Below are 19,209 nucleotides of genomic sequence, written 5' to 3'. Positions count from 1 at the left end.
GGGAATTTAAACTACTACAACGAATTAATCGACACTGGAATATACATTAAGCATGTACTGCGATGGTTAGAGTATTTTCCACCGAGTCAGATACATGCTGTTGATGCAGGGTTGTTCAAATTTGATATCGTCTCAGAAATGCAACGACTGGAGAAGTTTTTGGAGGTACCAGCTTACTTTAATGCAAGCCACTTCTACTACAACTCCAAGAGCGAAGTCTATTGTCTCGCTTTCCCAATCAAAGTATGTCCATCTGCAGTACATGGAGAGACTTCGAGAACAGCCGATGAGAAGGTATTGCGGGTGCTACGGGAATTCTACAGACCCTACAACCGGCATCTGTCGAAGCTACTCAACTGGAAATTCACGTGGATGGATGAATAAAGAAACTGGACGATGATATTAAAGTAGAATGCGCCTCGGGGACAGATATTCGGACTCTCAAACTTTTACAATTCTTTTCTGATTTACCACTCGTTGGGGTTCATTTTGAAGATCTTGGTGTAAAAAAAGTTTCACTGTCTTAGTTTTTTTGAAAATCGAAAATTTTATTTTTCCCCATAGAGTTAACACAGGCATGGCGGCCATTTTGAATTTCAAGTACCGATAAACCTTTGAAATTTGTTTCTCTACTACAAAAAATTGCACGGTGACCCTCGATTTTTATTCTTGATTTTGACAGTGAGTGGTTGAAAGCTTGAGGAAAATTTGAGCGAAATGTTAAGTCTGTTACTTTCGATACGCATACTAACTTTGAGTGCGTCAAGGATACCGACGAAATATTTTCGGCGATTTATAACGTAGTTATAAATGTCAGAGACGGTTCCTTGAGCATGGAAAGCTAGATTCACACTTTCACGGCTCTTCAGAGTTTACGTTCTTAGGAATAAATGTTTATATTGCACACATATTGACTGTCATCCGGGGAGTTACCGTTCCAAAACTATCAACTGGATATATATCTCTTTGCAATTACTGCATCAGTTCCAAGTCTCACGTGATTATAAATTCCCGTATTGGCTGATAAGGTATGATAGAAGTAAAACTATATATTGTTTTATTTAATGACTTTGGAGACGTTAACAGTTTTTTTCTCGTATATCGCATACATATTTTTACACATGTCGATTTCCCATGCCCTGGCTCTGCTGCCTCGAGAAACATGTGCATTGGGGCGGGGGTGATTAGCAGTCCCTCGGGAAAACAAGCTTGTGCAGTTACCCCATCCATCCATCCATCCATCCATCAATCCATCTATCAATCCATCCACCCTAGCCCATATTTTTGAACACACAAGTAAATACCTTTAGGTGAACTGTTAAAAGTTATTTCAATGTCTATTTCTCAAAGTTAATACACACATGTTCCGTCGTTTTACTTCTAAAAAGTATTGCCTAAAACTACGTGTACATATCCTGTCTTTTTGTCAGTCTATAATACACAGTAGGTACCTCTATAAAATTTGTGTTTCTTGTGGAGTCGCCTACAAGTAACAATTACCTATGTACATCAAGAATTTATTTACACAGGTGTTTACAAACTCAACGCCTTGTTTGAAATTAAATATATATATATATATATATATATATATATATATATATATATATATATATATATATATATATATATATATATATATATATCACAAAGTATACAGATTTCGTTAACAGTGGTTGATGCTAAAACCAGAGCGTTAAAAATAATAACACAAATTACTTCAAGTACAATGCTACTATGTTTGTTGAAGTTTCATGATCTGGCAATCATCAGACTAGTCTTTCCCTTACAATGTTTAGTTTATATGGTTGGGACGTGCCATTATACCTCCTGGGGGACTAGTCTGAGAATTACTACCTTGTACTTAAAGTAATTTTTGTTATTATTTATAACGCCCAATGAGAATACTGTTACCAAGAAGCCTTTTTATCAGGGAATTAGTGACAATGAGGCTAATGAGGTTAAAAACAAATCAGTCGTACTCGAATTTAAAGACACTACAAATTTCTCAAAAACATTTCTATAAGAGTTTCAAAAACTAGGAAAAAACAGAACTTGTAATTGGCTACAACTTTATAAATAACTGCAATAATCTCAAAACAAGCCATGTCCCGTGACTGTTCAGGAAGGCATACACGTATTAGAGTAAAGCTTCTGGTTTTATGTTAGTCTATAAATACCTTTTTCCCACTTCAATCTAATACTATAGGTAATGACACAGTCTTTCAGTGATATATGACAGAGTAAAGTCAACTGAGAGGATGGAAGCCGAGAAATAGTGACATAGGTTCCAAACAAACACACTGGAGAGTTTAATTATTACAACAGATGGACATTATATCAATTATCGACATCTTCGGGTATATTACAATCCTGAGATCAAAGTTTGGTTTTGCGGACAGTCACATATTGGTATGGCTTGAAATCAAGCTCTAAGGCATTTAGCACAACATAAAATATTAACATGTGAACAGAAGCAAGTGTGCAAATATGTTATAGGAATTTGGTTTATATATATATATATATATATATATATATATATATATATATATATATATATATATATATATATATATATATATATATATATATATATATATATATATATATATCAGAACCAATTGCAAATAGAAAACAGGTGATCAAGCGCGATGTACAAGCTTTTTAATTTGCCGCTCGGGAGATACGCGTTGCTCACCACCACTCCTGTTCGATGGTTTAGATGACTTATTGTATGTCCAATGCACAGCTCATGAAATAAGAACTTATATATTCCAGCGTTGTGGGTTTGATTCCCTGCGTAGCTTATTAGCGTCTATTGCCTCCTATATTTGCTGCGATAATACATGCAGTTCTCGCTCTATTATTGTCACAATGTTTCTCTATGACGGCTAAGTCACTTGACAGATGTAATTCCGCGCCGTGTCACACCTCTCGTCGTTCCATTTGTAGTTGTAGTGGACTTTAAGTTCTGAGAACACAATCAAATTGAAAGAAACATGAAACAATTAAAATTAGGAAAACGTCTTATGGTTTTCCGGCGAACTACAATAAATTTTGTACTTCACGCCACAAGTACACAACTCGGTAACCCGTGTGTGAGCATGTACCAGACCATTTGAGGTAAAATCGTACAATTCCATATTTGTTTACAGCTCTTCCAATAATTTTACAACGAATTAACTACGTTTTGCATCGAAATTTGATTTTATATCATTCTTTACGCTCAATCATAATATATATATATATATATATATATATATATATATATATATACTAATATATTATATATATATATATATATATATATATATACACACACACATATATATATATATACAGAGGGAGAGAGAGAGTAATAACAAATGTGTTCAAACAAAACAATTAATATGCATGTATGTATGTATGTATGTATGTATGTATGTATGTATGTATGTATGTATGTATGTATGTATGTATGTATTTATGTATGTATGTATGTTTGTATGTATGTATGTATGTATGTATGTATGTATGTATGTATGTATGTATGTATGTATGTATGTATGTATGTATGTATGTATGTATGTATGTATGTATGTATGTATGTATGTATGTATGTATGTATGTATGTATGTATGTATGTATGTATGTATGTGTGGTTGTATGTATGTATGTATGTATGTATGTATGTATGTATGTATGTATGTATGTATGTATGTATGTATGTATGTATGTATGTATGTATGTATGTATGTATGTATGTATGTATGTATGTATGTATGTATGTATGTATGTATGTATGTATGTATGTGGGTTTATATTAGTGTGGGCAGTGTGTTTGTACTTACTTGATAACATACCAGTGCGCAAACTACTGAAACATTTGGATACAAATTAAAGCAGTGTTAAGATTCGTAATTTAATTTAATCTCCACATACCTATGCAGGACATTATATTAGGTCGGTCCGGCTCCATACCGAACCACTTTGTGTACGATGCGGCATCTCCAGTAGTATACATGTAAGTACTTGTCGTAGTATTAAGGTACATACCAAACCAGTAGCTGGCGTGGCCGATCATCATAATGTTGTATTCAAGAAATACCTAAAACACCCAAGGACAAGGACAAGGACAGGATTTACACGATCTTTCTTAATCCTTTGAGCGTTGTAAGTTTTCCTAAAATAGTTGTAGTGCAACACATTACCACTTTTTGTGAATTATTCCGTAATTATTTGATAATTTCGAACCACATCGACATTTTGAATCAGGAACAACATTGACAGTACTTCACATGGGCTTTAGTTTTTCATCAAATAATTGGGAAAATCTAAAACAAGATTGTCTAGGTCAGAAAAATAATTGGCTCGGTTATATTATATTTTATATATATATATATATATATATATATATATATATATATATATATATATATATATATATATATATATATATCGATCTTTGCATTCAAATTCTCCATTTTAGAATGGAGAAGGAGAATATGGGCTTCTTTGATGTTAACGATGCATTTCAGACGAAATTCGTAGTTTTTGTCCACATTGCAAGTAACTGTACTTTTTGTGATATTGTCAGCTTTTCTTTCAAATTGTAGTCTGCCAGGGAAATGTTGTTGGACGCAAAATGTGTGCATAGTGTGATTCCTTGATACAAGCTCTTAAAAAAGTACAGCAAACAACATCAACAACGACAAAACATTCAGAGCTAAATCGAATTGGTAGAGGGGTCAATACGCGCACCGTGTCCTCTCAGTGAATATGTGTGGTTTTTGGTGACTTCTCTAAGATACTCCTTTGTCCTAAGCACCGTTTACGAAGTGTTAACAATAAGAAAACATGAGTGCAGAGAAAGTTCACACCAGCGCTTTTTAAGGCAACACTCAGATTATTATCAATCACCTGATCCTCTCTTTCTTGTGTAAAAGTTGATCATTTTATCTTGCGCCATGGCATTTTAACCACACCACGATTTACTTGGGATCGTATGGTGCGTGGCTAGACCAATGTGTTAGGCCAAGAAAAATAAAAAGTTTGTTTCTCATCCTCGCGCGCGTCAATTCAGACCCGCCGCGTCAACCTTTTTTTTTCTGCTCATGAGGAAATAAAATGAAAAAAAACCGTAAAAATATGCGACGATAGTACATAACACAGTGCTGTATAAAACAAAACTGTAAACAAAATAACAGACACTAACATTCCATTCATAACTGTACACATATGTCACTGTTATATTAAGCTGTCAAAACTGCATTGCTGCACAAACCACAGAACTGTTGCTATTATACAAAAATACTAAAGCAACACTGCTGTGCATTTATCTCTGCCTGCATTCCTATGTTGTTTTCATGGTTTTTTTGCGCGCGTTCTTGTTGGTTGAAGAATAAAAGAAAATTGAGAAGGAAAAAAACCGCGTCACCGCATCATTTTACAATATGTCTAGGATGAGAAACAAACTTTTTATTTTTTGTGGCCTTAGCAACATTGCGTGGTATCAATGTTCTATTGGACATCTGTCAGCTGCGTTTGAACTCTTTTGTCAACTGAGTATTCTCAGCTATACCTCACAAAATCTAAACCCCAAATATGCAGCCTTGGGAGTCGGCTTTCCTTCGTGAATCGCTTCAATTTTTATCAAATATCATTACATTTAAAATATTTAGACGAGGGTAAAGTTGGCGTCATCCTCATCCTCATCCTTAGCCTCAGGTGACCTTTCTAGCTGACGCTGAAAATGACACTACACAGCGTCAGCTTCAGCGTCGTATCCGAAGATTGCCGAAGTTACGCTACTCGATGAATGATAAATGATGAACTTCGCCAAGAACTTCGCAAAATAACAACTCCGTTCTTTCACAATTTTCTTTTGCATCATAAACTGGCTCGCAGTAATATTTAATCGTTAGAATATCTCAAAAAGACTAGTTTTTTGGTAGTGTTCGTAATTTTCAGTCCGTGATCCGTGGATGTGTTTGTTGGTGTCGTATCCACTCTTGTGTTAAGAATTTCCGAAAATTGGTGCAAAAAGGCATACATGGTCCGAAATGTGTAAAAATCGCCACCATGAGAGGCGATATGAAAGCCTGATTATTTAGAGGACATATAAAACTTACAATTAACTTGTATAACTATGACTCGAGGCCTGAAAAGTTGACGTATTAAACATACAGTATTCGAACTTAGGGCTAAGAATGTTGTGTTGTAACTACATCGTGAGAAAAGGATATTAAGAGGAGAGGTTACTATATTATGAAATACAAACCCCACTGTGTTTTGATTAACATTTACAGTGATTTGTAACTTGGAGCACATTTTTAAAGTCGTTTTTACACTTATCATTCCATCAGACGCTTTCGGGAATAATCAGATCTGACGCCGGTGAAGCTGACACTGTAGCGTCATCCTCATCCTCATTTTCGCGTGACCCCTGAGGCTGAGGATGAGGATGATGCCAACTTTACGCTCGTAATTTTTAGATGGTGGCTACCTGAGTCTCAGGGCTGTCAATCACCGCCAGATGGCCACCGAGTCTATCGACGCAGTCGTCCTCAGCTTCGTCCCATAACAGTTTCGATGTAACGAAAAAATAGCATATGGAGTTGAACAAAAGACCATCCACTTGACAAGCTGTGCCATTTGGTGGCGCTGTAACGGAAAATTAAAGCGCACAATCAGAGTGAATATAGCTTATAGTCCGTGGGCTAGAGGGGGTCTACGTGCACCCCCCCACAGGATAACAACCTGTATTTTTCAGAACCCTTGGGATCCCTAGAATACGAAATGGAATTTTAACAGAAAAAATATAGGGACGCAATAGCTGTTATGGTCATGTTTTGAAGGGTACCACAAAATCACGATTTTCCAAGCCAAATGCATTTTCGTCAAATCTGTCTTCTTGTAAGTCATGTGCTGAGCTCATTTTTTAACATAACCTCACTTGTTTGGTATCATTAGAAAGGGAATTTATTCCTCTTTAAGATGACATATTGCATTATGCAATATCTTCTTCAGTTTTTGTCAAATATAACAAAAACTTACCCCTTACCCCAAAATTTAACATTACAAATTACAGAAAATCTCAAATTCTACCAATTTTTTAGCTAGGCATGATAAAAAATGCAATGCTTTGTCTGAAATCTGTTTTATTTGATACATGGACATGTCAGAATTATGAAATGGACTTTTAACAGAAAAAATATTGGGAATCTACAGCTGTAACAGTCATATTTTGAAGGGTACCGCAAAATAATAGTGTTGCAGATTTGCATGCATTTTTGTTAAAACTGTCTTCCTATAAGTTATCTGCTGAGCTTGTTTTTTATTATAACCTGGCTTGGTATGTTCATTAGAAAGATAATCTACTAATCTTTAGAATGACATATTGTAACATGCAATATCTTCTATAGTTTTCATGATATATAACCAAAACTTACCCATACCCCAAAGTTTACATTGAAAATTTCAGTCATAGCTAAAACCAAATTCTACCATTTTTTCAGCTTGACACAAAAAATCTGGCCGTTTTTGCTATTAAATCTATTTTATTTGTTACAGGGACATGTCAGAATTATGAAATAGACTTTTAACAGAAAAAATATTGAGAATCTACATCTGTAACAGTCATATTTTGAAGGGTACCGCAAAATCATAGTGTAGCAGATTTGCATGCATTTTTGTTAAATTTGTCTTCTTATAAGTTATCTGCTGAGCTTGTTTTTGAATATAACCTGGCTTGTTATGTATCATTAGAAAGATAATTTACTAATCTTTAGAATGACATATTGTAACATGCAATATCTTCTATAGTTTTCATGATATATAACCAAAACTTACCCCATACCCCAAAGATTACATTGAAAATTTCAGTCATAGCTAAAATCAAATTCTACCATTTTCTTTACCTAGACATATAAAATCTGGCCGTTTTTGCTATTAAATCTATTTTATTTGGTACAGGAACATGTAAGAAATATGAAATAGACTTTAAACAGAAAGAATATTGTTATTCTATGGCTGTAACAGGCATATTCTGTGGAGTACTGCAAAATCACAGCAGTGCAGACTCATATGTGTTTTGTTAACTTTGTCCCATTGTAGGTCATCTGCTGTGCTTATTTTATTACATAACCATGTTTATTTGGTACCATTGAAAAGCTAATTTACTACTTTTTAAAATGACATATTGTTATATGCCATATCTTATATAGTTTTCATGGAATATGACGAAAACTTACCCCATATCACAAAGTTTATATCGAAAATTACTTTCGTAGCTATCGTCAAATTCTACCAATTTTCTAGCTAGACATAACAAATAAGCAATGCTTTATATGAAATCTTTTTATTTGGTATGGGGGAAGTTAGAAATATGAAATAGACTTTAACAGAAAATATATTGGGACTCTACAGCTGTAACAGTCATATTTTGAAGGGTCTCGCAAAATCACAGTATTGCCAACTCGCTTGCTTTTTTGTTAAATCTGTCTTCTTAAAAGTCATCTGCTGAGCTTGATTTCTGACATAACCTGGCTTGTTAGGTATCAATAGAAAGGTAATTTATTAGTCTTTAAAATGACATATTGTAATATGGAATGTCTTGTTTAGTTTCATGAAATAGGACCAAAGCTTACCCCATACCCAATGGTTACAGAGCAAATTACTGCAAATCTGAAATTCTACCATTTTTTACAATTTATTAACTTTAAATACCAAAGGCAATGCTTGTATGCAATCTATGAAATATGTGTTTTTGTTAAAAAAGTATGTTAAAAATATGAAATTAACTTTTAACAGGAACCTAATATGATTTTGTAACCTTTTGGATCATATTTGGAAGGGTACCCAGGTATCTGGGCAAATTTGCCGAAACACATACATTTGCAATATATGGGTTCCCCCTCCAAAACTGATCCAAATGGCTACTAAATTGTATCATCTTCCCCTTAAAAGTGATATATATAAAAGTAATTTTATACTTGTGACATACTTTTGTAACAAATAAATCAGATTTTAAACAAGAATTGCCTTTTGTATTATGTGCAGCAAAAAATGGTAGAATTTAAGATAAGCTGTAATTTGTGATTTGAACTTTTTGGGTATGGGGTAAGTTTGACCATATTCCAGGAAAACTATGAATGACATTGTATATATCAATATGTCATCTTAAAGAAGAATAAATTTCCCTACTAATGATACCTCACAAGCCAGGTTGTGTCACAAAATAAGTTCAGCAGATGACTTACAAAAAGAAGAATTTAACAAAAAAGGTGCCAGTTTGCGGTACTGCGATTTTGGATTTCCCTTCAAAATATGGCTGTTACAACTATACAGTCCAAATATTTTTTCTGTTAAAAGTCTATTTTCTGACATGACCCAGTACCATATACTACAGATTTTATACCGAAACAGAGCTATTTTTATCGTGTCTAGCTAAAAATTCACGGAATTTGATCATGTTATCTATGACAGTACTTTCAATATAACCTTGGGGTATGGGGTACGTTTTGGTCATATTCCATGAAAACTATACAAGATATTGCCTGTTACAATATGTCATTGTAAAGACTATTTAATTACCTTTTCAATGATACTAAACAAACCCGGTTATAATCAATAACAAGCTCATTAGACGACTTATAAGATGACAGATTTAACAAAAACGCAGGCGAATCAGGAATACTGATATTTTGCTGTACCCGTCAAAATACAGCTGTTACAGCTATAGAATCCCAATATTTTTTCTGTTAAAAGTTCATTTCATATTTCTGATATGGCCAAGTACAAAATAAAACAGATTTCATACAAAAAATTGCCTAATTTTTTATGTCTGCGTAAATAAATTGCTTGAATTTGACATTAGCTATGACAGTAGTTTTCGATGTAAATTTTGGGGTATGGGGTAAGTTTTGGTCATATTTCATAAAAATCTGTACAAGATATTGCATGTTACAATATGTCTTTTTAAAGACTAGTAAATAATCTTACTAATGATACCTAACAAGCCAGGTTATATTCAAAAACAAGCTCAGCAGATGACTTAAAAGACGATAGATTCAACAAAAATGCACGCAAGTCAGGAATACTGAGATTTTGCTGTACCCTTCAAAATCTGACTGTTACAACTACAGAATTCCAATCTTTTTTCTGTTAAAAGTCTATTTTATATTTTTGACATGACCCATTACCGAATGAAATAGATTTCATACAAATAAATGCCGGAATTTATATGTCTAGGTAAAGAAAATGGTAGAATTTGATTTTAGCTATGACTGAAATTTTCAATGTAAACTTTGGGGTATGGGGTAAGTTTTGGTTATATATCATGAAAACTATAGAAGATATTGCATGTTACAATATGTCATTCTAAAGATTAGTAAATTATCTTTCTAATGATACATAACAAGCCAGGTTATATTCAAAAACAAGCTCAGCAGATAACTTATAAGAAGACAAATTTAACAAAAATGCATGCAAATCTGCTACACTATGATTTTGCGGTACCCTTCAAAATATGACTGTTACAGCTGTAGATTCCCAATATTTTTTCTGTTAAAAGTCTATTTCATAATTCTGACATGTCCTTGTAACAAATAAAATAGATTTAATAGCAAAAAACGGCCAGATTTTTTGTGTCAAGCTAAAAAAATGGTAGAATTTGGTTTTAGCTATGACTGAAATTTTCAATGTAATCTTTGGGGTATGGGGTAAGTTTTGGTTATATATCATGAAAACTATAGAAGATATTGCATGTTACAATATGTCATTCTAAAGATTAGTAGATTATCTTTCTAATGATACATAACAAGCCAGGTTATATTCAAAAACAAGCTCAGCAGATAACTTATAAGAGAACAATTTAACAAAAATGCATGCAAATCTGCAACATTATGATTTTGCGGTACCCTTCAAAATATGACTGTTACAGCTGTAGATTCCCAATATTTTTTCTGTTAAAAGTCCATTTCATAATTCTGACATGTCCTTGTATCAAATAAAACAGATTTCAGACAAAGCATTGCATTTTTTATTATGCCTAGCTAAAAAATTGGTAGAATTTGAGATTTTCTGTAATTTGTAATGTTAAATTTTGGGGTAAGGGGTAAGTTTTTGTTATATTTGACAAAAACTGTAGAAGATATTGCATAATGCAATATGTCATCTTAAAGAGGAATAAATTCCCTTTCTAATGATACCAAACAAGTGAGGTTATGTTAAAAAATGAGCTCAGCACATGACTTACAAGAAGACAGATTTGACGAAAATGCATTTGGCTTGGAAAATCGTGATTTTGCGGTACCCTTCAAAACATGACCATAACAGCTATTGCGTCCCTATATTTTTTCTGTTAAAATTCTATTTCGTATTCTAGGGATCCCAAGGGTTCTGAAAAATACAGGTTTGTTATCCTGTGGGGGGGGGGTGCACGTAGACCCCCTCTAGCCCACGGACTATTAGTTTCACACATGTGTGGTTGCATACCGGTCAGGAGAATCATTGCTGTAGGATGCTGTTGACTTAACCCTTCGAGTTCTGTCATTTTTCCGCTAAAAATTTTAGTGTAACATTTTCACTAATTTTCATGAATTTTCTTAACTTTATTTAGATAATTTTGGACCAAATGGAAATCACTTTCCATTGGCTACAGCTTTTTTATAACTTTGAGGAAAATCTAACAAAAAAGGTCTTGATCTGAGAAAAATTTGGCGATACTTTAAAAGGTGACAAAAATTGACTTTGGCACTCAAAGGGTTAATAAACTTATTTTTCAATTAGGTGGAATGCGCCTCCGGACAGACATTCGGACTTTTTTACGATAGTTTTTGGTCTACCACTTTTTGGGGTTCATTTTAAAGCTGTTGGTATACGGAATGTTTTCATCGTCTTACTTTTTCGGAAATAGAAAATTGTATTTTTCTTTACAGAGTGAACGCGGGGATGGCAGCAATGTTGAATTTCCAAATCAGTAAATGTTGGGTAATTTGTTTCTCCAGTACCAAAATTTAACTTTGACCCCTGGTAACAGAATGGTTGAAAGTTCCATTGGGCAAAATCTTCAGTGTTTCACTTTCGAGACGCATACTACCTTAACTAAGACGTTAAAACAAGAACCTAATTACGCCTCAAACGTGACTGTTTCAAATGAAGTCCCTCTTTGACAATTTTGGTATCAATTACCTACATACATACATTCGATTCCGGAAGGTGATATCAAAATGTTGGCGCTGAATTCAAGATTATTTCCAAAAGTAATCGTAGTAGCCATTCAACGCGCATTTGCTGTCGCCGATACTGTGCATTTTTCATATAAGTGTCACACACAGCAACAGCTCTTGCAACGACGGTTGGGGGGTCACCTTGTCGATGTCGACAGCATTGCCTATGGTTTACCCTCGAACAATTAGGAAATTTCATCTACGACCCACTTACGGTAACTATACATCGCAAATAAATAAGCTTACGATTCCCCATTGTCTGTACAATAACTCCATAAATGATTTCGAATGTCTAAGTAACCCAAGAGTGAAGTCAAAAAAAACTCAAGTGCCTTTCAAGCGATGATATCTTCACGTTATCTTCACGTAACGGTGAGGATGGTAAAACGCTTTTTGACGTTTTTTAACAGTATAGCGCCATTCGATTGCTTAGTTCGAGTTTGATAGCCTAGCCGTATTGTTCATTCCTGCAAATTCTACCAACCTATTGGAGTGGAGTAGACGGAATTTTCCAGAGCAGCGCCACACATTTCACTAGCATCTCCCGCACAAGGCATGTTGCAAGAGTCTGAAGTGGCCAATTCGCCGTGACGTCCGTAAGTGTTACCGCAACGACACTCATCGCCGTCTTGCAACCCGGCGAACAGATATCCTTCTGTGTTGCAATGATCTATGCACAAGACCGGCGTCATCGTGGTTGCCAAGGTGAGTACTTTATAAGGCAAATCCTTCACGTTCACGGTACCATCGTCGTCTTGGAAACAACCGACGTAATTTAACGGAGGCATGATCGTTGTAACAGGACCTGCAAGGCAGTGAACGGTACGTGTAAGAGTGTGAAATCATGTACGAAAACTATGTGACGGTATAAATTCAAATAAGATGCAAAAAACCGTAAATGCATTAAACGGTACACGTTTTCTGTGCAATGTAAGTCCTATTAGTGCCGTTATGAAAGTGATGATCTGTTTAAACATTCTGTCATCCTTAAGTATCTACATACACATACACATACATACATACATACATACATACATACATACATACATACATACATACATACATACATACATACATACATACATACATACATACATATACATACATACATATAACATACATACATACATACACATACATACATACATACATACATACATACATACATACATACATACATACATACATACATACATACATACATACATACATACATACATACAATATACATACATACATACATACATACATACATACATACATACATACATACATACATACATACATATAACATACATACATAAATATATACATACATACATACATATACATACATACATACATACATACATACATACATACATACATACATACATACATACATACATACATACATACATACATACATACATACATACATACATACATACATACATACATACATACATACATACATACATACATACATACATACATACATACATACATACATACATACATACATACATACATACATACATACATACATACATACATACATACATACATACATACATACATACATACATACATACATCACAATCCTCCACACATATATACATATACATCTATTGACAATGACCTTATATACAAATGTAAATGGATGTATTTTGGAATAATTGCATTATTCGGAATAAGACGTTACTTACTAATCGGACTGGCAGTGCCAGGGAGTGAACAATCTGCACCAATGAATCCTGGGTAACACTTGCAAATGTGGTAATCTGTCCCACAATCCTCTTCACAGAGACCGTTTCCATTACACGGAGAAACAGCCGTGGCACAATAATTCGAAACGCACACCTAAGGGAGATGTTATTGACAAAGCGGCAAATATAAGGATGTTTGATCATTATTGTCATTTGCGCTGATTGAAAAACACAAACTTTGGAAACGAACGAGAAGAAATCCATCTGTTCTCTTTCGGGCACATGATGTAGAGACGTACTTTTCTAAATTTAGATCAACTTTTCTGTTTCACACAACTGTACGAATTTTTAAGTATAACGAGTATATTAAGCCTCTCTGACAATTGAATGTGAGATTTAACGGTGTCTGTTGACTAAAGCTCAATTTTCGTGAAGCGCAATTCAAAATAGTTGTATTTTGCAACTTGAAAACCGAGGATGCGCGTGTAAAGCGCCCTCTACAGTATACATGTACTATTACGCTGGAACTCCAGTCTCGGTTGAGAACTCAAGATCGCTGAATGTGGAAATGTGGCAAAATGTATCAAAACGAAGAGTTGAAAAGTTGCGGATTGTGCGAACAGACTAACAAATTTGTCTTTGTCATTCGGAAATTTTATAAGAATGACGTCACCGATTTGATGGATGTTCCTTGAATCAGCGAATCACTTGTCAAGGACATACCGGGACGCGCGACTTTAAATGAAACATCATCGCATTTTTAGATGGGCCTTCATCAGCAGGCTTATTTCCATTCGACGAGATTAATCCCCGGCAACGTGCATCAATGTCGTCAAGTGATAAGCGACGTAAACCACTTTATTTATTGACGGAGAAGCGAATGGTGTTTGGAGAAAATAAAAAGCAATTTAATAGTCGGGATATACAAGACTATTGATGAGAACGTGAGTGGCGTGAAGTATGGCTCATTTCGCCGCTAAATCGTTATACAGACTCGTTACCTTTGTAGATCGGATTTATCGATATCCAGAGTACTCTAGCTCGTAAACCGTGTCTTAAATAGCTTAACTTGAAAGCAGCATTTGCATTAAATGTCAGTTTATTCACTTCTATATTGAAACTATAATGCCTAATTTTCCTTGGTAACTGAAAAGCGATCAAGAGGGAAGTCTGAAATGGACAGTACAGACGTTGGCTTTATTAGTTGGTTATCAATAAATCAATCAATCAATCAATCAATCAATCAATTAATCAATCGATCAATCAATTTCGTATCCATGGTCATATTGTAAGCAGTCTTTACTTTCATTTGCCAATGACAAAAAGTGTTATTTTAATTTTTAGGAATGGCACAGTATGACATAATTTCAACGTCTGGTTCAAATTGCAAATTTGCGCAGACTCAAGGGTAACTATTAACATACTGTAACACCCTGGTGTTCGAAAATCATGCATTAAGTAAATAACACGGGATGAGCCAAGAAATTGACCTTTTTGAAGCTACCAGTTCTATAGTGGTTAATAAGCTCAGAACCGCCGTAAATTATATATTTTCGGAAAGCCTAGATACAGAGCAACATTTTGGTTACCAAAGTGTCACCATTGTTTACATAACTATCACGTGACAGATAATTTGCATATCCTTTCAAAATTCGGTTTTCCCTATGTTTTGTCTCAATGCTTTGAGATATGTGGCTGAAATTTGTATGAATGCAAACTATTGCAAGGATCTTTGAAAGAGTGCCTCAGAATTTTTTTACACTTACTTAAACAATTTTATGCCAGAAAAAACTTCCAGAGGGGTGAATTTAACCCTAGTTGATTTCTTTAAAATTGTGCTCAAATAAAGACTAAGCAAGATATAAAAAGTCTGAGACATACTTTTGAAGAGCCTTGTAACAGCTTGCATTCCAGCAAGTTTCAGTAAGATATTTTGAAGTATTGAGACAAAACATAGGGAAAACCGATTTTAAAAGGTTATGCAAATTACCTGTCACGTGATAGCTGTGTAAACAATGGTGACACTGTGGTTACCAAAATGTTCCCCTATATCTAGGCTTTCAGAAAATGTATAATGTACGGGGGTTCTGAGCTTATTAAGCACCTGAGAATTGTTAGATTAAAGTGGTCAATTTCTTGTCTTGGAACCTTAATGTTGAATGCCGCAGCCTTTGCAATGACACGGTCAGAATTCACCCGCGGGAAGTATTGCACAGAGTAAAAACATCTTGTTTTCCCGTGGTGCCAATTACTCCATTAGAAAACTGCGCGAGTGGGCGTTGAATTAATCTGTGCAGCATATCTGAAAATAGTTTTCCTAATGGTTTATGCTTGGCCACCGGCATTTTTCGTCGCCGTCAAGCAAAGTTCACCACGTAAAACGAAGAAATTACCTCCTGTGGCAGCAATTTCTCAAGTGCTGCTATAGAAAATGGATGATGTTTGTTCTGATTTATTCATGCTGCTGTCCGCTTGGTGTCACAGTTCAAACGAATTATAGATATTGGTTGTTTGCGTAAAACAATTTAGTTATTCTCTCATTCTCTCAGTTATCCAATGTAATATTGAAAAGTGCATTCCACCACCTGAACCGCGGTACAGATGTTTCAATCACGCGGTTAAATTATTTTGTTCCTGCTCCCACTTGTACTCCTGTTTTGAAAAACAAGACGATAATTTTGAACTTCAATACATTGCTTGGACTCGATTTGTAAGGAGACTACAAACCTAGACGCCAAATGACATGGCAAAATTTCGATACTTTTCTCGCCTATCACTTGTTCGGGCTCATTTTAAAGTTCTTGGCATATGAACAATTTCCACAGTCTTACCTTTCGGAAATCAGAAAATTTTGTTGCCCCTAGAGTTAACACAGAGATGGCAGCCATTTTGAATTTCAAATATCGGTAAGTGTTTGGTAATTTGTTTCTCGTACGGTAATCCCTGGTTTTGGTTCTTGAGTTGGAACGAGAATGATTGCAAGTTTCATCGAGGAAAGTCTGAGCAAAGGTGTAAGTCTTTCACTTTCGACGCGCATATTACTTTCATCAAAATCTATTGACTTGCAAACAATCTTCCTGAAGAGATAGGGGTATTTGTATGGATTGTATGCAACCCATTCAGAGGTCATGAAGTCTTGTATCTGTTTAGTGGATCTAAGATATTTTTTATGAATTCCTTCCTTAGTGTACTGCATTTCTATATTGGACATACGTGAGCATACGCAATTTTTGCCTATTAGAATAGTAAACAATGCAGGAACAACAGCATTTGAGTCTTAGACGATTGAAGAATGGACACTATTAAATTTCCCGAAATCTCCGGTTTTGAACGAGGACGCTGAAGGCTATCACACACGTTGACGACAACAGTCATTTAAAGTTATACAGTCACCTGTTATCTAAATATGCCCATATATGGTCAAAGGGGCGTTCCTTGGTATTCAAAATGCATATGTGAGGGTGCTGTTTTTAAAAAGCGGCCACCCGCTTAAAATCTGTGATTGGTTAGATTTTCTCTTTCCGTGGTAACTGTGGCAAAATTGGAACAGGTGACAGTATACCTTTAAAGATTGAAAAATAAAATGTGACTAGTTTCAGTTCGCGCGCCGCAACACTTGGCGTGCCACAGACACATTAAATTTGTCACAGACAAATAGAAAGTCTTTCTATTTGTCTGTGGATTTGTGAAGGTTTCAATGGCATATTTGTGATTGGTGATATGGTGAGCATTGAAATCAACCTCACCAAGGTACGATTAATAGTTGTGTTTTCCTATTGAAAGACCCTGGACTGTAATCGTGACGTGTTCAGCTATGATTCTTCTTGTGCTTACAAATTAACTTAATCCTTTGAGTGCTGTAATTTTTCCCGCCTAAATTGAAGTGCAACATTTTACTAATTTTTCTGAATTTTTCTGTAAATTTTATCAATAATTTTTACCAAATGGACATAACATTTCATTGGCTACACTTTTTCATCAAAATGTTAGCAAAAATCTGAAAAAAATGACTGGGGTAGGTACATTTTATTTAGGTGACAAAAATTTACTTTGGCGCTCAAAGGGTTAAAGGTAGAATGTGGATAATGGACAGTCTTAGGACACTCCGATTTTAACAAAATTTTTCTTGTCTTCTCTTTGGGAGGACTTAGTTTGAAGCCTGTTACGTAAATGAAATATTCCACCATTTTGTACTTGTGAGAAGCGAAAATTTAATTTTCTCCATAGAGTTAACACGTGACGGAGTATGGCAGCCATTTTGAATGTCAAATACTGTGCTTGGTTCTGTAATCACTAATTTTGCATGAAGGGAAACCCGAATTTTTATTCTTGAATACGGAACAGTATGGTTTAGAGTTTCCCTGAGGAGTATGTGAGCAAGAATTCAAAACTTGAAGCATGCATCACCCTAAATAAACTATTACTAATGTCGTCCACCTTTCCTTCTCTTCCGAATGATAATTCACGTATTACCATGTCTCGTAAAAGTAGTCGCTCGGGGGCATTTTGCTCCGTAGTTGATGAGTATATGATATGTGCGTATGTGTTCCTTGTTAGCGTTGTACCAGTCCAGACACGTTCCGGCAATATCTCACCTCAGCACTGGCATATGGTGAGGCTACCAATTGAAATATTTTCAATGAAAGTGAAAGCCGAAACCTTGGTGCGTAGCCAGAAACATTTATCTTTTCTTATTAGCTTTACCCAGAGCGATTCATTGCATCACACCCCAATATCGCTAGACGTGCCATTTTTTTCTTGTCTCTTTCAAGAAGATATATTTTAAGTGGTCATCAAAATTTAAGTCGGATAAAAATAAAATTGTTCATAGCATTGCGCTGCGATGTGTCAATAAATCTAGGAATAAAAACAGATTGCATAGGGGATTACTGTACACACTACAAGATTCTCCTGAGCTTAAAAACACTTAATGAGTTTTACTTTCAAACAGCATATGTCTACAAAAATCGCTCCCATTAAATGTCGATGGCGTCGTAAATAGAATGTCGGGGGAGATTAGGAACAAAGCCGAGTACAAGCATTTCAATAATTCTAAAGAGCTGTGCCGTTACTCAGACAATTTAAGCCTTGGTATCGTACTTCATGGGACCTATACAGCATCGCATTAACTCAAAAGGCTGGATTGAACAATTCGTTTAATATCATGGCGGATATTCACTGATATAAAATAACCCTAGATTATGCCGCAATAACTATTCATCAACGTATAACAGATTATATACCGTTTTGAATTCACAACTACACTCGGGAAAATATAATCGATAATGGACTTCTGCTATAACTAAGTGCCGGTT

At 35.0% G+C, this 19,209-nt stretch overlaps 1 protein-coding gene across 1 annotated transcript in view; it reads right to left on the bottom strand.

Annotated features, from left to right (window-relative positions):
* Nucleotides 1–2,625: 2,625 nt before the first annotated feature.
* Nucleotides 2,626–19,209, bottom strand: part of LOC139134193 (uncharacterized) — a 41,549-nt gene continuing 24,965 nt past the window's right edge. Inside the window, exons 2-6 of the mRNA XM_070701141.1 lie at nt 13,895–14,048; nt 12,691–13,011; nt 6,482–6,639; nt 3,919–4,084; nt 2,626–2,968 (exon numbers count right to left, since the gene is read on the bottom strand). Coding sequence (XP_070557242.1) covers nt 2,889–2,968; nt 3,919–4,084; nt 6,482–6,639; nt 12,691–13,011; nt 13,895–14,048 — 879 coding nt within the window. The 3' untranslated portion in view covers nt 2,626–2,888. The remainder of the gene's footprint in view (nt 2,969–3,918; nt 4,085–6,481; nt 6,640–12,690; nt 13,012–13,894; nt 14,049–19,209) is intronic.

The sequence above is a fragment of the Ptychodera flava genome, chromosome 1, assembly GCF_041260155.1.
Source record: "Ptychodera flava strain L36383 chromosome 1, AS_Pfla_20210202, whole genome shotgun sequence".
In the NCBI taxonomy this organism is placed as follows: domain Eukaryota; kingdom Metazoa; phylum Hemichordata; class Enteropneusta; family Ptychoderidae; genus Ptychodera; species Ptychodera flava.
Note: the sequence above shows the minus strand (reverse complement) of the source record. Positions and strands in the feature narration are given on the sequence as shown.